The sequence below is a fragment of the Cylas formicarius genome, unplaced genomic scaffold (genome assembly GCF_029955315.1).
Source record: "Cylas formicarius isolate icCylForm1 unplaced genomic scaffold, icCylForm1.1 PGA_scaffold_3__17_contigs__length_32017465, whole genome shotgun sequence".
Lineage (NCBI taxonomy): Eukaryota > Metazoa > Arthropoda > Insecta > Coleoptera > Brentidae > Cylas > Cylas formicarius.
Window position 1 is genome coordinate 4,440,636 of NW_026844326.1, and position 24,605 is coordinate 4,465,240.

At 36.2% G+C, this 24,605-nt stretch overlaps 1 protein-coding gene across 1 annotated transcript in view; it reads left to right on the forward strand.

Moving 5' to 3' along the window:
* Window positions 1-23,653, forward strand: part of LOC132699190 (thioredoxin domain-containing protein 11) — a 28,734-nt gene extending 5,081 nt beyond the window's left edge. Inside the window, exons 5-12 of the mRNA XM_060665766.1 lie at window positions 865-1,065; window positions 4,796-4,871; window positions 4,928-5,194; window positions 11,079-11,356; window positions 14,129-14,362; window positions 14,417-14,610; window positions 14,700-14,829; window positions 20,710-23,653. Coding sequence (XP_060521749.1) covers window positions 865-1,065; window positions 4,796-4,871; window positions 4,928-5,194; window positions 11,079-11,356; window positions 14,129-14,362; window positions 14,417-14,610; window positions 14,700-14,829; window positions 20,710-20,970 — 1,641 coding nt within the window. The 3' untranslated portion in view covers window positions 20,971-23,653. The remainder of the gene's footprint in view (window positions 1-864; window positions 1,066-4,795; window positions 4,872-4,927; window positions 5,195-11,078; window positions 11,357-14,128; window positions 14,363-14,416; window positions 14,611-14,699; window positions 14,830-20,709) is intronic.
* Window positions 23,654-24,605: the final 952 nt, after the last annotated feature.

Consider the following 24,605-nt stretch of genomic DNA (forward strand, 5'->3'; position numbering starts at 1 on the left):
ATTGTTAGCAAGGACATTGCGCAACACATAAATTTAAAATACAAAAAATAATTAGTTTCATTATAATTGCTAACAAAAATGTGATCGGCTTTATTACTTTATCTGCTAACATGACGAATGGTTCTCAGACGTAGCAATTATTAAAGCGTGTGTCTATGAAAGCTTGCTTTAACTGGATTTGGAAGATTCATTTCCTTGTATTGTTCAAGATAAAGGCTATATACACTTCATATATGTTAAGGTTACCAGATGTACCTTGTTTGAGCTATTGAATTGACCTGGAATATTTCGGAAAACAATTCTGTGATTATTCAACAAAAAAAATTAAAAACAATTTTGATATGAAGAATCATTTAAGGCATTACTAATATTACGCTAACAATCTATGTAAGTGAATGAATTCATACTTGAATATAGGAACCACAATATTAAGATTTAACACACTGAACATCAAATATAACTTTCCAAAATTAACATCATACTTACCCCCAAATTTTTCATGTCCGTCTCGATCTCCATGGGCTCCGTTTGGACCATCCATATTTTGAAAATATATGCAACACAAAATAATAAATTTTATATATTGAACACAAATATTTCGAACACTAAGGAGAAACATTGCTGCTATCTGTGTCAACTGCCTCTTAACATATGGCGTTATTTATTTATTACTTTTTATGCTTCTTGCTATATGGTGCGGCTAGCACCACAATACACTTATATATCTGGTGTTCACGATATAAAGGAACCCGCTGGCGCACTTAACTTAGTTGGGCTGCAAATGTCACCCCTTTGAATCTGAGCGCCTCAGTTGCGATGGATGTGATGTTCCAACTAGTGTTGACGTCAAGTTTGTTTTTGTAGTTTGCGGAGTTTGATTGGGTGGAATGGCAGCCGGAAACAATCATCCAGTTCGTATTGAATCAACTGGAGCAGTCGAGCTCTTGGATCTTTCCAACAAATACCAAGAGTAAAATGCTGTCCAATCAGTTGCAATCTGGTCCCGCAATGGTTATGTTTACACCAAACAATCCCCTTCACGGGAGCAGCGACTATTATGATATGGTAAAGTAGGTTTTCATTCTATGGTTTGCTTTTAAAAAAGTGACGCACGAAAATTTTTTATTAAAAGCACAAAGTAGGCAAATAATTGAGGTTATGTGTAATGTCGCTTAAATAAATTTTGTGATGCCGAACAGCAGATCTTCTAGGATCACGGCACCATTCGATCAAAATTGTTTAGTATGTCAAATCTTATAGACTTATTAAGGGAATGTTTCTAACTGTTTTGTCTTTACTGATTAGATTACAGTGTACCATGTGTCCCTTTTCGGTTAGTTTTGCGGGGAAGATCTTTATTTTAATAGATAAAAAGTTGCGGTTTGCATTGTTTAATACTAGACCACGAATAACAAGAATAAACAATTCAAAGTTACACACTTTTTATAAAATTTTTGATTTCCTCCTGCGTCGGTTTCTGTTGACTCGAACAGTTTCAGTCAAGCTCTGAAGACGCCAACAGGATGATTGGCGAAACGTTAGCAAGTTCGAGTCAACAAAAACAGACACAGGCGGAATCCAGAAGTTTTATAAAAAATATTACAGTAGCCTGTGGAAGTTTCTTTGAAAAATTGAAAGTTACCAACAAGAATTAGATACCTTGCTTCGCCAGGATGCAAATGTTGCACGATATTGAATTTCTATTATCATCATCATCATCATTTGGATCAATAGGCCAGTGGTCTTGATTGACTGAACAAATTTCTTGGGTTAATTTAGGCATTTCATTTATTATATAATCATTTCGCCGTGGCCACAACCAACTTTTTTATTTCAAATGGATGAGTTTATTTGTCGTAGTCTTAAGGCCCTTTCATGTTCTTTGAGCCTAGTTGACAGTTTTCGTCTGGTCTCTTAAATGCATTCTGTGCAGCATTACATTAGATCCACGGGATGTTCTGGTTAGTTTCTACGTGGAATCACTCTTTACTAAGGCCCCTGTTTCTGAAACTCTCAACACTATTTCATATATATTAAAATCCGAGAATCTGGAACCAAACCTTTTCATCTTAATTGAATAATGCTTGTCTGGAACATATTTCTCTTATAACGGTCAACACCTTTGGGTTTTCCATTATCACCAATCATCGCGAATATATTTGTGAAAGTCTTTGAGAAGAAAGCCCTCAACACCTTTCGTCTAAAACCAAAATTATGGAAACGCTAAGTTGATGATACTTTTGTTATTTGACCTCATGGTCAAGAATCCCTACAAGATTTTCTTAGCTATCTTAACTCTATACACCCTAACATACGTTTTACCATTGAATTAGAAACCAATAATAATATCTTATTACTTTGTCACATCACCATGCGGCCCATCGGTTATCAACTCTCTTGTTTATAGAGCTGCAAAACTATCTCAACCCGAGTCACTGACTCCAGAATAAAAATACCTCACATCTGCTCTTCTCTTTAATATTTTTCACATTAGAGATATCTAATATTTTCCATATTAGAGATATTAAGCATTCCATCACAAAATACACTTCACCACAACCTTCCAAAGACGAAAGCAACCCCATACTTCCTTACATTCAAAAGTTCTTTAAAAATTAACGTCACAACCAGATTTGCCACTTGTTCAAAAATCTGTCAACATCTTAGATCTGTCAAAGACAAAATTCTGTTTGAGATACCAGGAGTTTAGAGCATTCCATGTATATGCGGCAAAAAATACATTGAAGAAACAGGACGAAAAATACCATCCAGGCTAAAAGAACACGAAAGAGGATTAAGACTACGACAAATAAACTCAGTTGTTGAAGGCAATCACGAAATCAGACATAAAATTTTATTTTAAGTTTTGTAGTAGTATATGCTTGGATTTTCCAATAATTCGCCAATTATATTCAATTCCTGGATTTCCTGTTCTCTTCTATTGTGGTTTTGATTTTGCTTTGGCTGTTTGAAACTTCCGTAATTGGTAAAATTATTTTTTTACGTCCGAAATATTCGCTTGTCTGGTTGATGCCGCTCTGGATATGTATTGAAATAAAGTTCATTGGCTGCCTCAGTGTTATCATTTGACAAAATATATCCCTTTATTATATCACTCTTTTCATAATTTTGAATTTGAATTTGAATTGCTAAATGAAATAAAAGTTTAAGTTTGGCCACTAAAATTATGTGTGACCGAACACAAAATTAAATACAGAATAAAAGTTGTCCTTAACTGCCGTTAACAGCTGTATGCAAGGGCTATTATTACATAAACAAAAAATGCCCTGTATTTGCGCCTTTTTTCATCACAGATATCAACAAATCCATATGGCTGAAAAGGGCTCGGCACGGACATATGATTGTCATATAAAATAAGAAAGTTGTATAAAAAAATGCTTTAAATAATGTTTTTATCCTAATCCAAAATTTTCATAAACAAAAAAGTTATGGATTTTTTCTGTTGGAAGTCGCCATGCGGTTTTAACTGTTTAAATGTTTCTCAAAAATCTAGTCCTTGACATGAATTAACTACTCGGGACGACCGTTGCCTTTGTTAAAAACTTTATTTAAATTTACAACCGTTTAAAATTGTCTGTTACAATAACATATCTAGACAGAACTCCCCGTCGACACCGTTAAACTACGTTTTTATATGTAGAAATAGGACTCTGCTGGGTCAGCATTCTTGGATCTTCGCTATTGAGATAACTCATGTACGTCCATTTTCCTCTATATAGTTCTTTTTTCTCTTAAAACACTCCAATTGGGATCACCCTGTATATTGTCTAAATACCTGAAGCTCCGTACGTTTGCAACAGCTTGTCATAACAAGCAAAGCCGACCAGCCATGCAGTTTTAAGTTACAAATTGATGCATTTTTGTTATTTAACTACAAAGATATGACAGATAGCCGTTTTAAATTCGCCCGGCGCGCATGACGTCACGCGCAGCTGAAAATTTGAATTTGACGCTGAGTACTTATGGGATATGATACATGTTTACAGTGGAATTGGCAAAGTTTGTTAATTATAATTGTTTAAGGTAAAAAGCAAGTTGCTATTATATTTGTAGAAACCAAATATGCAGATACATATAAAAAAATCGTTACGTTTTGCGTTATAAAATGTATTATAAGATTTATTTACATTTACATTAAAAAAAAACTTACCTGCTTTCTAAAAGAGTCTCCAGTTTCCCTTTAATAGCCCAAAAGTTTCGAAACACAGATTACGTTCCTCGTAACGTCAGTGACGAGACCCGTTGGCTCCGCCCACACGCGCAGTGTTAAACCTTTGTTTGAAGCCTAGTTTTTCGTTTCAAATAAGCGGTTGACAGAAATTTCTCATAACATATTGTTTTGTGTTGAAGTTATTAGAACAATGAAATATCACCAAACATTAAACTTCTTTTTTATGTACATTTATGGCATTTTTGTGCGGGTGAGCTTGTTATATTTTTGTGAAAATTTAACTGTAAAATTTTAATCTATAAATATACAGTCCTCTATTTAAACAAACATGACTTTGGTATTTAAGTCAGAAATAATAAATGTATAACAAAAATTATGTGCATTCCAAGGACAACAATGTATAAGAATTTTATTTTACCTGTTCGATAAGTTTAATGTTAATGGACGTGCGAGTCATCTTCAAAAATGTCCTGCATTCAAAAAATATGAAAATGCTATTATCAAAATAACGGTGGTACTCCGCAAATGTACCCCGACTTTGATAATCTGTACAACAACGAAGATATGCAATATTTTAAAATACCTTTATAATATTGTTCGCAGCTTCGAGAAGTTGCGCAAGAATATAAGAACTGCGACAATCGGGGCATTAATTTTGACGTGGCGGAGAGACGCTTGAGTATGTTGCAATGCGCTTCCGTTAATCGCCTGATTGCAGAAGTCCCTCATTTTCAGGAAACTCCGCCCAACACGACCATCTCAAACAAAGCTGCTTTCTTAAAAAAAGTCATCCCAAGAACGAAGCAATCTCTCTCGTGCAGTACCGCACGTGGTCCAATATATCCACGATCCATTTACCGGAAGAAAAAATCGACTGCGATATGTTACTGCCAGATAAATTAGCGCAGGTGTGTGAATTTCACAGGAGTGCGACCGCAATTACTTGCGAAACCGCTAAAAAAGATTTTAATAAATCTTACAATACGGCCGAGTTACAGGAAGGTATGTTATAATTGTTATTTTCAAATTTTTTAGCGATTTCAAATCCAAATACAACACAAATTGTACTGTTGGTTTTAGTTTAAAAATGGTATTCTTTATACCTACCTAGACGCGCTTAAAAATATTTGCAACTTCCTAACAATCCTGCTTTGCAAATTTTAAGCAAAAAAGTTATCACATAAAACATTATGCACATTTTGACGAAATATAGGGAATTTCAAAACAAATACGAATAACTTTAGAGGTGATTGGTTTGTTTAATATAAATGGTAGTTTGTTTTATAAACGTTGGTTCAAAAGTCAACCATTAGCGGGATATCGCGATACAAATATGCCCGAAAAATAATGCTTTTATCTTAATTGTTTTAATTATTTATTTTCTTTAAATTGATAATTGGTAGATCAATGAAATATTCCCCAAGTACTACAGTATAAAAACACATTCTGCAAATTTTTTAATGAGTGAACTAACTGAATTTAAGGAAAAACTTATGCAAATATATTTTTTTATCTTATGTTTCCAAGCCATGCATAACCAGATAAAAAAAATTATTACATAAAAAAACTTAATGGGCTGCTGTCACTTCTTAAGACTTTTCTTATTATTGCTCAGTTCATTTGAACGCAAAATACGATTAATTTAATCAATTTTTTTTATCGAATCATTAAATTGTGCAATAATAAGACACCGCTAAATTCGAACACACGAATTAGAAATTGCTGTGCTAAATATTGTCGAATGGTAAACAAAGACAAATAGCAGGAAAATTGCAGCAGAACTGAGTAATCACGCACTGATTGTATTGTTATTATTGGTATTGGTATTAAAGGGGGACGTCCAAGCACTTAGGCTACCAGATAGGCCCGTTGTGCCCCCCTGGCCTCTCTAGAGGGCGTCCAGAATGCCGCCCCTCCTATAGAAGGTCAGCAACTCCTTTAGCCCAATACCGTGCACTGAGTCCGGATCGATCAGGGCCGTTCCGAAGACTCCCAGTCTTGCCCGTGTCAAAGCAGGGCACTCGGTGAGCACATGGTACAGGGCCTCCTCCCCTTCCATCTGCACTCCGGGTCGTCTCCAATGTCTAGCAATCAAAGATGTCCAAGCCCAGCAGCTCTCTAGTCCGAGGGAGGGCGGGTCCATTTATCATAAGCCTCGCCTGCCTTATTCCCGTAGCAACTCTCCAGCCCACCGCGGCCCGGTCTCTCGCCCAGGCTTCGAGAGCTCCCCGCCTCACACACGGGGCGATCCCCAAGCGGGGCTCTGGTCCCATCTGCCTATGCGAGGAGCCCTCCCTGGCTAAGGCGTCCGTTGCCTCATTACCCCGGACACCGGTGTGACCCGGGACCCAAACCAACGTGACCTTTCTCTCCTCAGTACCCCTTTGCCCTCCTTTAACAACAAGGAGCGCGTTCGCACTGACTTCAGCGCCATAAGTGCCCCCTACTATCCTAGCAGAAGAAGACCCTCCTGCTTCCGTGGTTGAGCCGAAGCACCTCTCTGGCCGCCATCAATATAGCGAAAATTTCCGCCTGAAACACAGTGCAGTACTGACCCAGAGGGACCGACAAGCTCGATCCCATTGTCTCGCAGTACGCCCCAGCTCCGGCCAAGTCTCCCATTCTGGACCCGTCCGTGTACCAGACAAGTCCATCCCAGCACTGATTGTATGCAGTATATTAAAAGCACAACAGTTATATCTATACCATGTACAGAGCATTCAAGCTCTATTGGATGATTTTTTCCCAGTGGTTTCGCCGAATGAATACCGAGGATCTTTCTTTTTTTGTCTAAAAATTTCCTTATCGGATGACGTTAGTTTCTCAAATTCAAAACGTTCATTAGATATATGGGCTGAAAATAACTCGGATTCAATATCCGTTTGCCTTTTATATCTGGTTAGAAATTGTCGATGATCATTCCATTGAGCCACATTTTCCACATTGAAGATTAATTTGCGAGTGCTATTTTCCTATTCTACAACAGGAACTACGTTATTTGACAGAAAATGTACTCCTATTAACTACAAGAGACATGTATTACATGCGAAAGTTTTGAAATCGTACTTATGAAAACCCAGTGGACAGCTGTATAATTTGCCGCCTCAATCCCTAGATTTTTCAGTCCTTTCGAATATGGTATAATATAATTTAACGACTTTTTTGTGGATTCCGTTAGAGAAATAATAAATAATATAAAAACAACACAAACAACTAATCAAAAATCTTCAAGTCGAAGTCTATCTTTAGCACCTTTCAGGGGTGTTGACTTTCGATGCATTATTTCGTCAGTTATAAAAAAAGATTCAGCTGGGTACGATGAAATATCCTGTTCCTTAATAAAACGTGTTCCAGATTTTATAGTTGAACCTCTTACTTTTTTGATTAATCTGTCCTTTTCAGAAGGTGTATTTACCTCAGCCTTAAAACAATCCATTGTTGTGCCTATACACAAGAAGAATAATACCCATTAATCTATCGGTTTTTTTCCAAAATATTCGGAGTGTTTTTACGTGCGGCTCGATGCATTTCTAAAGAAGGGACAATTTTTCTCGAATTCTCAGTTTGGTTTTCGCAATGGATTATCTATTCAAGACTATAGTTTCCTTATACAATCAAGTAGTCTCAAACCTAGATCAGAATAATAAAACATTATGTATGTTGTCTGACTTCAAGCGAGCTTTTGATGTGCTTGATATTAATTTGTTGAATAAGTTAAATAATTGCGGTATGCGGAGGAATAGTAGGATTGAGTCGTTTTTGAAGGGTCCAAAGAGTTGCGCTTAGAAGTTATACTTCTATGATTAGATCTTCATCTAAAGAACTCATCAGCGGTGTCCCACAGGGAAGTATACTGGGACCTTTATTATTTATAATATTTATTAATGATATATCTGATTCTTTCTCAAAAAATTATGTTTCCTTATATGCAGTTGATACTGCTGTGGCAATGTCATCTAGGATTCTGGTAAATCTCACGTCCTTGGCCACTAGGGCAGTAAGTGGTATGATCCGATATTGTGAGCGTAACGGTATTTGTTTGAATTGGACAGAGACTAAGATGATGTGGTTTTCGCTTAGGGATTTGGATAAGAGCTTATTGGTTAGAATGCAGGATAAATCGATTAATCAGACTAACATTTGATTTGTGTGATTTTTCCTGGACAGGCCAAATTGACTATGTATTAAACAAAACGGCTATCCCTACTTTTGTTATTTGGCGACTGCGATTGAGTGTGGATCTTCACCTTTTACTATTGTATTATTTCGGATATGTTCAATCCTGCTTATTTTACACTATTATATGCTGGGAAACTCCTCCAGAGCTATTGAAGTTTTTGTGCAACAAAAACGTATTGTTCGAACAATGTTACATAAAAAGTAATCTACCTAATTGTTGCATGACCAGAATTGATGGAGATTACACTTTTAGAGGCAATCTTAATTTGCAGGCGCCAAGTCATAAGTTACCCAAAGTATGATTTTACCAATAAAACTATATAAGTTGCCTTTGTCCGTCATACAGATATTGCTTGTCCATTTATTTAAGCAAAAATTAAAGCTCATTTTGAATAGGAATGTTTTTTATTTTATCAATGAATATTTTGTAGTATGCCGATCTCTCAGTGCGATATACTTTGTGTGTTTTTTTTCTTTTGTTGATGTATGCTTTTAAAGTTTGTATTTTAGTATTCTAATGTTTTTTTTTACTTGTTGACATTATACTTTTGTTAAAAGTTAATGGAAATAAACATTATCATTATCTGGGGATATCTAAAAGAATTAGTGTACACTGTATGCTACTCCAATACAGCATATCGAAGATCTATGAAAGTTCCATATTCCAGCGTCCTGGGGACCCAATAATGCGTAGGATAAATGCATATATTATATCGAAAGGCACAGGCACAGTTCAACGAATTATATTTTTATTTTGCTTATTTATATTATTTAAATAAACAAGTTTTTCTGCCTCCTTCTGTAAAATGTCTAATTATACACCGATTTAGCGTACGGAAAGTGTCATTTTACCACGTCCGTTTCGTTTCCCACGGATTCGAGCCACTTCTAACATTTCCGGGATATTACCTCACGGGTTTGGGAGCAATCGGATGTTTTCGGAGATTTTACCGCTTGGATTGACGTTTGTCAATTCTGACTGTCATATCAGTGAATATAATCGTGTTGTTTTGCAAAAATGCCTCCAAAAACTAACGGTCGTAGAAAAAGTTTAGTATCCATCAGGTTTGGTAAACTGTTTAAATCATACGTATATTAAGCTCTCACTCCGCTCGTGCCAAATGAAGTCGTGACCGAAATGCCGTTTACTACACTTTTTGCATAATATACTATTACACACGAATAGATCAATTAGTTTCAGAAATGTTTATTAATAAATTGCTTTTAAAATGTAATTATTTAGAACATAGCTGATAAATGTAAGTAGAAAATACAATTGTTTGACAGCACCCAACAAAATTATTTCTCTAAATATATACATGAGGTTTTATTTTAAAATAAATTAGTGTCGTCTTAGTCCGCCAAAATAGACATCTGAAAATCTGTACACCCGCCACTAGTAGATTTAAAAAAATTGTGGTACACTAAATATCTAAAGTGGTATTACAGATATTAAAAAAAAAAAGTTTTATTTTTCAAACATTTACCACCATGTATCCCAAAAGTTAAGATGTTTAGGACATATGTTTACATTTTATTTTTTTATTTGGAAACTAAGTCGTATGAAAAAAAAAGCAGGAAATTTCCAATAAATCAGTCTGTCGAAATTTATTTTTTCCGTGTCATTGCATAAGTCTTTCTTTTAATTTACTTAAAAAGAATAATAGGTCCCTCTCATTCAATGCCCGTCGCTTAAAATAAAAATAAAACATAAAAAATAAAAAGATGCAGAATATGTTTTTATAACAGATTTCAGTAGTATTAAATTATTCTATCTATATTCTTTTTTAAAATAAAAAGTAAATACATCACTTTCCACCATATTTTGACCCAACGTTACTATACATAGATACTATACTAAATTAATTTGTGGTTAATAATAAAAATAATGAAATAGCTGTCATTATAAATATTAATTATGAGTTAATTTTAAACGGAATCCCCTGTATTTTATTGTGGCAATAAAAAGAACGATTCATTGTTGATCTAAAAGTTTTTTTACATACCTTACCTATTAAAAATCATTTTAGAGTTTATAGTAAAAAAATAAAGTATCAAGAAGATCCAAAGAAAATTTTCAAAAAAAAAGAAACGTTCAACAGAAGAAACTGACAGATTCCTTATAAATTGTTTAAATAAATTCTCAAACTCCGTTCTCAAAGCATATCACCACTGCTTACTTCTAAAACAAATATTTGATTAAGTTGCATTATTCTAGTTTTTTGTTTTTAACTCCAAAACTCTTCAAAACAGGTATGGTACGTTTCAAATTAGGATTGGATGGTTCTTTTAACTGTCGCAATAAAATACAGGAGTAAGTTTAAAACTAAATGTGCTCGATTTTCTAAACGGCCTATATGCGATAGTTCAAATCTCTTGCCATAATGTAACACAGCAGCCTACTAACAAGTCGTAAACAAAATTTTACAATTTTATCTAAAACTGTTGAGAGATAGAAAATTATTTTCTAATTTGTTACATAGAAACTTTTAGAAAGTTTATATGAAAGTGTGAAGTTTGTGTGTTGTTCGAACAAGTATTGCAACGCTGCAATGTCGCAACTCAGTCCGTTCAAATTCAAGAGGTCCGCGCCACTGGCATAATATATAAAACGAAGTTCCCATTGATTCTCTCGCTTTATCCGTCACGCTTCTTTTCATCAGTTTTCTCTGTAAATTAGTGGTACCGTGAAAATTTTCTGTTTCAGTAAACGATTATAGATCGTTAAGGAATTTGGCAAAGTTTGCGGAAAATGAGCGATGCAGACTCTTTTTGGCCGCAGAAAACATCTTTCCGGCCGTGTTCGAAGCCAGAGAAGAAAAAGAACGCCCCAGACCAGAAGTTCGTGGGCTGTCTTGTAAAACGAACAGCTCTTTAAATTTCGTCGCGATGGACAGTCTGTTATATTACAATTTCGCCGAGAATCTGGGCGTGAATCTAGCTAAAGTCAGTTCTAAAAGTATCGTCGTTATCATTGACGAAAAGGTAAGCCTTAATTTTGCAAAAATCGCTTTATAAGATGTATGAAACAACAAATTGTTGGGTTATCCTGCGGTTATTTATTACTAGATGGGGAAGTGATCGGCAAACGATATACAGCTGTTCAGCTTTGCCAAACTGTTTTGTGTCTTCGATATAATAAATATAAATATTTAAATTGTGGTTATTTTACATACTATTTTTTTCTTTCATGTTTGCAAGTTCTATTTCAATAGAGATACACTAAACTGAGTTTATTCAAAATGTTAAGCACTTTTACTTATGAAAAATTAAACAGGCATAAAAATCGGGTATTCTAAGATTGATTTATGTATTCATTGGGACAACGAAATACTCGATTTTTATATACAATTCAAAAGTGCGAATGTTGTCAGATTTTACGCTTTGACGTCACACGTCATAATTCTTTTATTTTAAATGGAATAAGATGTTTATTTTTGTTTTAATGAATTGCCCATGTCGAATTGGATAAGGTCTCATAATTTCAAAAAAATCTATTAATTACTGGCCTGCGACAATACAGTTTTTTCAATAAAAAAGATCAAAGACCATTATTTATCAGGTCTGAATTCTTACTATTCCTCGAACAGAGTGATGAAGTTATTTGTTTTATTTGTTATGATTAAGGAGCCGCAAAATGCAAGCGAAGAACCAAAAATTCTATGCATAAAATTTTCAAAACGTATGCATCGAAATTAACAAAAATTGCAAATATCGTGCTGGCTTCCTCAGAGCTTAACTGAAGGTGGCTCGCATTCTACTCTCTACCTATTGTTTGAGAGGAGCTGAGCTAATAGAGGGGTTTGAATATTTCCTCGCATGACTGATTCCTATAGTGGTGAAAGGTAAAGACCTGAGTGACGGTTAAGATTGTTTGGTTGTTTATCTATTTCAGTGAATTCTCGGATTTTTCGTTGGTAGAAGAATTGATTACGTGGAAAAACTTTAATTTTATCAAATAAAATTTGATGTCCGGTTTCGTGATTGATTTCGGCAACTGCTGATAAATTTATTTGTCGTAGCTTTAATGCTCTTTTATGTTTTTTGAGCATAGTTGATATTTTTCGTGCGGTATCAGGTATTGTCGCATATACATGGAATGTTGTAATCTCAAATGGAATTTTATCTTTGACTTAACAAACGGATCGAAGATGTTGAGGTTCTTGGACAAGTGGTAAATCTGGTTTTGACGTTATATTTCTTAAGAACTTTTGATATATGACCAGTGGTGTTTTGAATGTAAAGAAGTGGCAAGTGTGCGGTTGCTTTTGGAGTCATTGTTTTTGGAAGGTTTTGGTGAAGTTTGTTTTGTGATGGAACTCTCTATTGTGGAAATTATTAGAGAGAAGTGTGGGTTTAAGGTGTTTTAATTCTGGGTTCAGTGACTCAGTTTTTGATATGTTTACGGCTCCGTAAATAAGAGAGTTGTTAATCGATGATTTTTCGACCTGATGACGCATTAAGGTATCAGTCTGTGTGCCCGTTTTTTCTGTAAATATCTACTATTCTAGATATTCTTATCTATTCTATCTATCTATCAAAATTATTTTAAAAACATCCAACAATTCCCTAAAAGTTATAACACACTATTAACTACTGTGTGACTGTAACAGAAATGAAAACAAAATTCCCAATATTAATATAAAACTTTTAAAATTAAACAACATATTAATTAATGTAAAACTTTTAAAACTAAACAACATAATTAAATATAAATTTAAATAGAAGATAAAATTTTAAATAAAACTAATCAAAAATCAACTAATTAAAAAGGCTAACTTATTTTTAAAATCTCTCAACTCAACCATCTAATTTCACAACATAATAATCACCTCTGACAACTACTACCCGATGTTCACATATGCCCCCATTTGTTTGCTCAATATTAGCTGCACAAATTTAGGGATGGAAAGGAAAAGTATAGAGGTTAAAAATTAAAATTGTATATTAAAATTTAAAATGATGGGCTAAGTATAAATAGACTTAACAGACAATGTGTTCAGCTAAAAATTAAAAAAGGACTGTGGATGCTTTAGTTTGTACGTTAGACAATGAAAATACCGAATTTTTTGTAATATTGCGGGACATTTCAGAAGCCCATGGATGATCTTAATGAAAGTAACCATGCTAGTGACAGCACGAAACATTTCGGGTGCTGGACTGTATTGTTGTTTAGATTTGTTCATTGTTCTTTTGAACTAGTTGGGCTAACAAATCACTGACGCATATTCCATTAAAGGATTTACAACAAACAACTAGTAACAAATGCTAAGTTTCTTCATCCTAGTTTCTAATATTAGTAATATAATATATATACCCCGGAGAAAACTTTTGTTTCATTCGAGATGAAATTATTTATTCTAACAACCCAAACGGTGTCTTCCAGTTAACTTTGGCCTTATCAGGAAGAAAGCTCGGTATAGTTTCTATATTTTTTTATGTCTATCATCTGTACATCATCTAGCAGAGGTTGAAGAAAAATGTTTGCCAAATAAGTTAACAATGGCACATACACTGTCAGCAGAAATCTGCAAACGTATTCTATTAGGGTCTGAACCTGACTTGCATGGTAAAGTTCTTTTAACTTAAGAGTATCAAAATTAAATAGTAATAGTAACCACTTCATCAGCCTTATGGTTGTGGACATTCAAAAGGACGACAGCACAACACACAATGTTGTCATTGCTAGACCCCATCTATTGTATACGTAAGCTACAGGATTGCCAATCGATGCTAATTACCGTTTCAATTGTTAAGCGCGAGAGTCATTACATCATGGAGGAACCAATAACGAGCGTAAATCTGAGGCGGTTCATTTTGAAATTCACAAACAACAAGCTCGTAAGATCGCTGAACTCCAGCACGTCCGTGGAGTCCACAAATACTCACAGTTACTCGTTTAATTTGAAGAGACTTAACGGCAGCCACATAGTAAAGGTAGAAGAACTAACTAGTCAGAATTTTTTGCAAACTGTGTCGCAAAAAGACGAGGTACCGGTACAATATTAACTTATACTATCCTCTTTGTTATTGTTACTATTTTAGACAGTGGTAGTCATGTATTACTCGAAGCATTGTTCCTTTTGTAGCGGCATATCCCACACGTTCCTAACGCTCGCTAGAAAACTGTCGTTTGTAGAGGGTTTGAAGTTTGCCCGGATCGACGGTGATTTGAACATATTACCGTGGGAGTACACCATGGAAAAGTTTCCGACCATCTTATTTTTCCCAGCCAATAAGTATGTGGACCATTTAGGGCGTTGTTTGCTTCGTTTCAATATGCAATCAAGTGTTTTCTCTGTTTAAACTAGATATGTTTTTTTTACAGAAAATCTGAAAGTAGAGCGTTCCCATCAGATCTATTTATAACGGTACCCAACCTGCTGGGGTTCATTTTAACCAATCTGGACGTAAATTCCAGGCTCCAAGCTATGTACTCAATCTGTATGCATAGTCAAGTAAGTGTAAGCTATTTCCTATAGGTATAACCCATGCTGGAGACGTTGGTTTTGATTGGTTGTATCCCTGCTAGAAGGAGTTTTGCAATATCACTACAAATAAAATAACCTATAATATCGGTAATGGAAATAAAACCAAATCATTTGAGAATATTTTAGCGACATTTACTTTTATTTATTAATATATACAGGATGTTTTCTAATGGAGTGTCAATAATTAAGGGGTAGATTTTTGGGTCCATTTTAAAAAGGAAACTTCATATGAACATATGTCCTAAACATTTTAACTTTTGAGATACAGAAGTTTTTAAAAAAATAAAATATATTTTTTTAATATTACTTTAGATATTTTAATAAAATTTGGCACACATGTACTATGTATCAAGAGGCACTGAACTAACCAAAACTGACCCACTTTAGTAGAAGATACATCAATGTATATGTAAATAAATTACTGTTGACTGTATGACATTTCAAGAGACTCACAAAAGTATTAAAGCTGGTGTAAAAATTAATCAAGGTGATTAGTATACGAGTTAGCCATTCCTACCACAAGTGGGGATGAACGAATTATGTCCAACATTTGTGCGCCTAAAGAGTCGATAAGATACTTTTAGAAATCTGCTATTTCTAGGTGAGACTGAGAGCACCAATGAATATAATTAATGAGCTTAAAAATTAGCTCAAGATATCTTTTGGCCCTCAATGTAGGTAGTTCAAATCTTTCCTGGAGGAATCAAGTAAGTGTCTGTCTGTACCCATCACGGGAGAATGTTTGATTTATAAGAAACTTTCTTTGAACTTTGTTTGTGGAGTTTGACTTGCATTAAAAGGGTTCCAGTGTGAGCATTATTCTAATGAAGGTCTAACTAGGCAACAGGTGTTCTTTTAATGAAGCCAATGATACCAAGCGTTCTCAAAAGTATGGTATCTATGTGACTAACAAATGATAAATTGGAGCCCATTATTACGCCAAGATCAATTAATTATGTTTGGAACCTGAGATAATGGAGAGCCGTTTATGCAATAGCTGAACATAGTTAAATTTTCTATATGCGAGGAGCCCTCTCTGGCTAAGGCGTCGGCTGCCTCATTGCCCCGGATACCGGTGTGACCCGGGACCCAGACCAACGTGACCTTTCTCTCCTCAGTACCCCTTTGCACTCCTTTATCAACAAGGAGCGCGTACGCACTAACTTCAGCGCCATGAGTGCAGCCCTACTATCCGAGCAGAAGAAGACTCTCCTGCTTCCGTGGTTGAGCCGAAGCACCTCGCTGGCCGCCATCAATAAAGCGAAAATTTCCGCCTGAAACACAGTGCAGTACTGACCCAGAGCGACCGACAAGCTCCCGTTGTCTCGCAGTACGCTCCAGCTCCGGCCAGATCTCCCATTCTGGACCCGTCCGTGTACCAGACAAGTCCATCCCAGGAGCCGACTCTGCCCTCTCTCCAATCTTCCCTTGATGGAAAGAGAAAGGTCAATTTGTCAAAGAAGGTCATCTCAGGGATCATGACGTCACTCGGCATGCCCATGACCCCGCGACAGCCCTCTAAAATGTCGTAGGGACCCCGATTGAAGGTTCCCTCCCTCCAGAGCCCGCAGCTCGCCAGCCTCACAGCTGTCCTGGCCGCCTCCATCTGCACCCGATCCGCCAGAGAGGGCAACCCCACCAGAACCTCTAGGGCCCTCGTGGCCGCCGTTCTCATCGCGCCCGTTATGCAGAGGCAAGCCAATCTCTGCAGTTTGTCAAGAACTAGCCTTGCTCCCGCTCTTTTGGTCCCCGGCCACCATGCCACTGCTCCTTGCGTGAGCATAGGCACCACCATGGTACCATAGATCTACTGCATGATCTTCGGCCCCAGGCCCCAAGTGCCCCCTACCGCTCTCCGGCACGCCCACAGAGCTCCAAAGGCCGACCTGGTCCTTGATCTTATATATTCCTGGAAGGTCAACTTAGAGTCCAACCATACGCCCAAGTACTTGACACTTCCGCTTGCAGAAAGAGGCACCCCATCCATCGAAATGTTGAGGTTGCACTCCATCTGCCTTTTTCTAGTGAAGATGACCATCTCCACCTTGCCAGGATTGACAGCCAACTTGCTGTCCAGGCACCATTGTGAGAATCTTGCCAATGCCCCGTTCAGGAGCCCCTGCATCCTCCTCACGTCCGTCCCCTGTGTCATTATCACAAGGTCGTCTGCATATGCCTGAGCATAGACCCCGTGTTCTTCCCTCAGAATATGCAATATCTCGTTCACCACTAGGTATCACAGGAACGGGGACAAGACTTCGCGTTGTGGACAACCCCGTAATGAACCGATGGAGACCTGTTCCCCACCCAGTCTTGCCTCGACCCTCCGGTCGGTTAGCATGGAGCGGATCCACCTTACAATGGCCGTCCCCACTCCAGTACTCTCCACCGCCCTGCAGATCGAGTACAGGGCCGTGTTATTGAATGCCCCTTCGATGTCCGCGAACACGCACACCGACAGCCGTCCCGAGCCCATACCCTCCTCCAACCTGGAAGTCAGATGGTGAAGAGCTGAGCCCACAGACCCGCCACTTCGGTACGCATGCTGAGCTGGCTCTAAAGGGGCCTCCAGCTCCACCCAGTCCCTCAGATACCGGTCCACCAGTCTCTCCAGAGTCTTCATAATGAAGCTGGTGAGGCAAACGGGTCGGTACGACTTCGGGTCCGTGTAGTCACTCTTCCCTACCTTGGGAATGAACACTACCCTGCTGTGTCTCCACAGCTCGGGCACGTACCCCCTCGCCATGGAGGCCCTGAACAGGTCCATCAGCGGGCTGGTCAGGAGACCTCCGTCCCTTTGCAGCAGAGCCGGAAATACTCCATCCCCGCCCGCCGACTTGAAGGGGCCAAAGCTGTCAATAGCCCACCTCAGCCTGCTATGGGTAACCACCCTCCTTGCCGTGGCGTAGTCGCATCCAAGACGACCCCCGGCTTCAATATTCGCAATGTGTCCGGATCAGCAGACCCTGGGAAGTGCGTGTTCAGCAACTGTTGTAGTATGTCCGCTGGTCCCGCTGTGTAGCCACCGCCGGTCCTGCGGACAACTCCCAGTCTTCCCGCAGGGTCACTTCTGAGTACCCTAAGGGGCCTAGCCGCGTCCGGGGTACTCATTACTCCGTCGCAGTAGCCCCTCCAGGCCCTCTTCTGTGATGTGTAGTTCTTTTTTGTACTGTCTGCGGACCTCCCTATGGAGATCTCAGTCCGCACCTTGGCTGCTGCTCCTCGCTGTATTGAACAGCCTCCGCACTTTCCCCCTGAGACGCTCCAGGGAAGAGCTCCACCAAAGAGTCCTCCCCGCCCTATGCTCCTCTGTCTCACGACAGCTATTCTCGAACGTCCGCATCATAGCGGAGCTGACTCGGTCGGCGGCCTCGTCAATCTCCTCCATTGTCCGGTGTTTCCTTGGTAAGCCCCCTAGGCGCCAAGCGAGCTCCTCTGTATAGAGTTCCCAGTTTGTTGCCCGGGGGTTCCTAAATCTAATGGGTTCCCGAACACCCATCTAGAACCCAAAGGTGATGTATCTATGGTCCGACATAGAATCATGTACTATTAATTATTGTTTACATTTTGAACATACTTGTATTTTATCAGTAAATATAGATTTTACTTAAAGGACGAAAATTAGGATTTTATATTTCCAAAGGTGTTATTTCTTTTACTGATATTATTTATTTTTTGGGAAACATTTTATCTATAGTATTGTCGCAAAACGTCTTCTAGCGGCGATAAAAACAATCTACATCAATGTGCTCAGGGCAGCATTGATAGCCTGAAAAGAGGCTTTTGAACAATTCCAAGTCCCGAACATCCTGCACCACCTTCCCTTATCGACTTATCGATTCGGCATTGGGACATCACTAAGTAGATTATATTATGTCAGCAAAATAACACCCTGTATAATTGGCCACACCAACCCACCAAGGCTTAAATGGGCCTATACCTTATCTTGAAAGCTATAATTGTTACAAAGAAAGTTTGAATACAAAAGTGTAAAATTACATACGCCGTTGTAATTTTGTTGCGTTTTTAAATACCCCTTTACAAGACCAATCCAACTATATAAATAAATATATCTAATATAATATTCAGATGACGTTGGAAAGGGTGCATATTAACTTTCAAAACATTTTTGTGCTTAACATATTTTAGAAAATGATACTTTTTAAAACAATATTCAAAATTGAAATGCGATGTTTCGCAAAATATTATTTCTATCAATTTTTGTAAATCAAAACCCCTGTATATTTGCATTTTCGGATAGCCCTTTTAAAAGACGAATCCAACGATATTCATATTTAGAATTTATTGACGAATTTTAATGCAATTATTTAAATTTCTTAGCTTTCTGGCTTAAATCAAAGTGTTTTCAATATTTTTTTAAATGGTTATTTCAAATAAAAATGAGGTAAATGTACCCTTTTTAAATGGAGCACTGTGTAGATTTTTTACTCTAACGTTCGTAAATCATCGACAGAACAAAAAAGGTCATATATAATATTAGCCTAAAATTGAAAATCACCCAAATATCACCACTTTTTTCTTTTAGATGACATGGCTATGAGTGGTTGTGAAAAAAAACTCCATTTTCTTTCTTTTTATTGTTTTATTTGAGTGTAAGAAATGTAAGAAACAATAATAACTAACACCAATTTCCACGTCTTCAGTTATTATAAAAAATTGTTGTCTCCTTTTCGCAAAAATGGTTTCATTATTTCGATAAAGGTGCAGAAAAAATGTTCGAAGAAGGCTGTGCAATATAAAAACTAGTTGTTAAAAAATTAGTTTTTATGTGTTAATTATTAGTTAATTATTTAAATTGATTTTATTGTATCATTTATTCAAAAGTGGTGTTTATATTTTTACGCTGGCACGCTGACCAGTGAAAAGTACATTGCAATTATTACTGAAATTCTGAATGGTTTTCTAGATGAGCTTGACCTCATAAGTAGGCAGAATAAAAATTAATAAATAATAAAACTAAATTAAACGAGAAATATGCCGATAAGTCGCTATATGCTAAAATTTTCAATTTTAGGCTAACATTGCATATGACTTGTTTTGTTCTGTCCGTTTTTTACGAAAATTAAAGTAAAATTTATACAGAATGTTCCACTTAAAAAGAGTACATTTTCCTCAGCTTTTCCGAATTCCTATATTTAATCAGAGGAAAAAATGGTACTGCTCTGCTAATTTAACCGACTTTGTATCTCTATTCATAACAAAGTTTCCAATGATGAACACTTAATTTAGATCAGACTGCATATTAAACGCCATTAATCATTGCGTTGTTCAAAATATAAAAGTTTTTATTTTATTTTTGAAAAGGTTTATCAAATGTTACTGTTTTAAAAATAAAATAATCCATAATTTTTTACAGTATTTTAAAGAAACGATTATCGATACATCAATTTCATAAATATTTTTAATATTGCCTCGGAATTGTTAAAAATCGTCAATCAATTCGAAACGCCAAGTTTCCCATATATCGTTGGATTCGTCTTTTAATGGGCTATCCGAAAATGTAAAAATATGCGGGGTATTTGATTCAAAGAAATTGAGAGAAGTAAAATTTTGCGAAACATCGTAACACTGCGTATTTGATAGAAATATTGTCTGTATTGAAATAGTACAAAAAAATTAAAGATTATTTTATCGGAATCAACTTTTGTATTCGATTTTTTTTTTGTAACACTCATAGATTTAAAGATAAGATATATGCCCCTATTAAACAATCCACCCAACGCATCCATCAAATTTACTAAATTAAATAATGGGAATAGGAACTAGAATGCGATCTGTAGGATGGCGCCACGTGGGTCATATTCTAAAAAAAGCTCTCGGTTTCAGCCAAAACGGGACAAATTCCTGTGCTTGTCCAACTTAAGAAACGAAATCTTGACGTTAATTGAAATGACTTTGAAAGATTGGAGAAAGTCGAACAACAGGCGACGGCAGCGGTTGCTCCGCAACCTGAAGCAGTTGAAGCGGCTTCAGGTGATGTTTGGTCACTCGCCCGAAGATATTCATTTGGTTCGAGTCCACTTAAGGAAATTGAATTTGCAAGTCAGTGACGCGATAAGCGACGATTACGCTAGGGACGAATTATAACATTACGTTTTCGTTTTTTTTTTGCATCTTGTTTGGGAAGAAATTATCGGTAGCGTTGTAAAATATTTCCAAAAATTCAAATCTATAAAATTATGTACAGTGTGTCCCGGTTCCGTCGTTATTGCGGGGTATCTCGGTTATTGTTAGAGATGCTATCCTCCATTTTTGTAAAACAGGTGACGTTTGCTAGCTGCTTTTGTTTTTGATCTACAGGAGGAAATCTATGTTTTTGAAAGTCCCTGTATCACAATGAAAGTCTTATAGGCATTTTTACGTAGAATCCAGTGGCGTATTCAAATTTTTTGGTATTTTTTTTTAAATAATAATAATGATAATTGTAATTATAATATTGTTAAGTCATATAAAATTAGGAGTGTCAAAAATGTGTTTATTATATATTTTTGAAAAGCGCATATAAAGGGGCATCAAATTTAATTTAAAAAAAAATAGAGTGTGTCGTTTAAAAAGCACAACTTATTTTTGGATTGGATAAAACTACCAAGTTCTGCTCAACAAGGTCTGCAAGGTTTTACTTGAAATTGAAATTCTCCTTTTCTCTGCTTGACAGAGCACTACATCAAAGATATTCTCTGGTTTCTGGGTTAAGCAGGAGCAATCTGGAGCAGAGGTAACATCCGTACAAATGCTTTCTATTGACCAAGTAATAGAGTGCTCAGCATCAGTTATAAAAAAAAATTCAAAGATCTTACTTGATGGCGACCTTAACATAAATATGCTGGAATCTAGTGCAAAAAGTCATTTACATACATTTTTGACATATAATCTAATTCTTTAATTAATCAGCCTACAAGGATATTAACGAACATGTTGGGACAAACGAGTTCAATACAGATTGATTATATTGTCACAAACATAGACTATTGGAATGTATCAGTCAGGCTTCTCTGACCATTTGGCCCGAAGAATATCCTGGGACCCTGGGAATACTAATACAGTTAATAAAAAGATTACAATTCCAAAAAGATTAATTAACGTCGGCAAAATAAAGGAATTCAGATATTTTAGTTAAATCAGTTAATAATTTTCAAGTCATCCACCGCAAACGAAGCCTATAAGTTCTTCTGGGAACAACTAACTTCAGTGGTGCTTTTTAGCTAGCCGTTCAATTAAAAAGTAACAAAGAAGATTTGTCAAAGAATAATATAAAAGTTACATTTTTTCACAACTTACATACTAAAACGAATTACCTTAAAAAAAGAAAATGCTATAAGTATGATATGGAGTTTCAAATTCTGTATAAAAAAAGTCAAAAAAATAACCAAATTGAAGCCTGAAAAAAAAATCGCACTACTCGAATTTAATTAGTGGAGTAGAAAAAAGGCTCGGGGAATTGGTTCGCGCGAAATTGAAGAAACGAAAAAGTCACCCAACAGTTAATTTTAAACATTTTTATGTTTTTAAATTTTTAAAATATTTAGACATATTGCGATTCCTCTACCATCTTGCGGTAGTTTGGTTTTTAGATAATCTAAGGGTATATCCGTGACAGAACTTTCAAATGCCATTACAGTAGTCTTTAGTAAGACTTGATAATGAGGATGAATTAAAGCAATGGCTAAAGTTTTCGTTTTTATACAAATGCGTTATAAAAAACACCAAACAGTTACCATTTATTCTCATCAAAACAAATATAATGTAGGTAAAAATAAATATATAAAATATTGCAATATTACTTTATTTACAATATTCAGAGATTTTACTTAGTCTTTTAAGTGAAATAACTAAAGAATGCTTTAGCTTTCTGTTGTATATCATTTAATGAAAGAATATCTTTAATGTCGAGATTATTTTCTGCAGCGCATTGCAATTAAAGAGTAAACAAACTGCATCTATAAGATTGATCTTCTTAATGCATTTGCCAACATCATCTCTAATTCCCTTAATGGAAAAATAAGAGCTGAAAGGCTTTTTCCATAAAGCAGCTTGGATAATTTCATAGTATTTTGATCCATAGGTTACATCAATCAAGATAATTTAATTGAATGAATTGATGCATTATCAATCAACAGCTTTTTCTGGGAGTTTTTGGACCTTCAAAATGATTTCACTTGTTTGCAAAATAATTTATGAAACTGATCCGTTAAAATGGTAAAAGTTATCCATAGGTAAAGTATGGTTCTTGAACGCCTTTGGATTCATTGTCTTCATAATCGCAAGAAGCTGAACTTTATGGGTAGCATAGCCGTTTATCAGATAATAACTTCCAAAAAAATCGGGACTCGTCTGCGTTATAAATTTGCTGAAGAAGAAGATCTTTTATTACCTCCTCTAGTTTGGTTAGTTCTCTTCTCTTTCCATCTCTGGATATTCCGCTTGCCCTAAAGTTTTAGAGAGCCGGTCCCAGAAAGGTAAATTTCAATAAATCGAAAATATTGAAGCATGAGGTAGTATTACCAAACAGCTTGTTACAGAATAAAATAAGCTTACCTTTTTATTTTATCCTTCTTTTTCCTACGTCATCCTATAAGGCAAGTGCGTTTCCACTAACACAATTTTTTAATGTTCCTAATATTTCACTGTTTTGTTTTATTGATAATTTGTAAAAATGATAATTTCGTTTGGTCGTTTTGGAACTACATTCGCACTACAACAGGTCCATCTGTAAAATAATATGTAATTTTGACATAATTCCCCATTGTGCTATAACTACTCAACTCAATGGAACACAGATTCCTCAAAAGGCGCGGACGTTGACGCAACCCTTTATCTTCAAGGGCCTTCCAAGCTTCTGTCGAGGTTTTCGCGTGCATTCCTTATCATCATCGTCAATTTGGACAATGTTTTTTCTTCCTTACATGCTGCCTCCAACTGGAGTTTCGTCAATTCCTGCGATAGTAGCTATCTGTCCCATCAAATATTTCTGTTTGACCCTGTATCTCAAAAACAAAGTCAGCCACGAACATGGAGCCAACTAGCTGAGATACCTCCACAAATATCTCGGAAGCTATCGATAGATATAGAACACTAGATTATCCAGTTTAGTTTTAGCAATAGGAATAGCCAAAAATCATAATTCTGCATCAAAAAGACCGCAATCCTTTTTTTTTTCAAAATATTAAAAAAAAATTAAGCTAATCCGCATCATAATGTTACACATTTTGGATCGTCCTGTAGACATCAAAATAATTTTAGGGCATGCGTCTGGTGTACCCTTGCAATTTTCTAATTTTTTTTCTTTTTCTATCGTCAATGGTTTCCAGTTATTAACCGCCGACGCACTGTGGGGACACCCTGAATAAGAAACCCTGTCATAGGTAACATAAATCCAAATTTACTAAAAATTTCAACATTCTCAACACCACCCGACTTTGTTGTAACAGTAAACGCCAAGTGCAGTGTACTTAAATGCATTCCAATATAGGTTATATATTCCTAAAGATAAGTAAGACCTATTCCAACTTCAATTTCGTTGTTTGTTCGTAACATAAGGGGGAACGCGTGAATTCAAAGCAAAGCCCAAGAGACGTAAACAATATTAGTGTAGTGTGTTTCACAATTTTAAAATTTAAAATTTATATAAAATTTATTCGAACTTTAACAAATTATATTATTTAAGAAAATTCCACATCGCATTAAATTTTATTCCACAAAACAAGTGTTGGTGTTAATTTCGC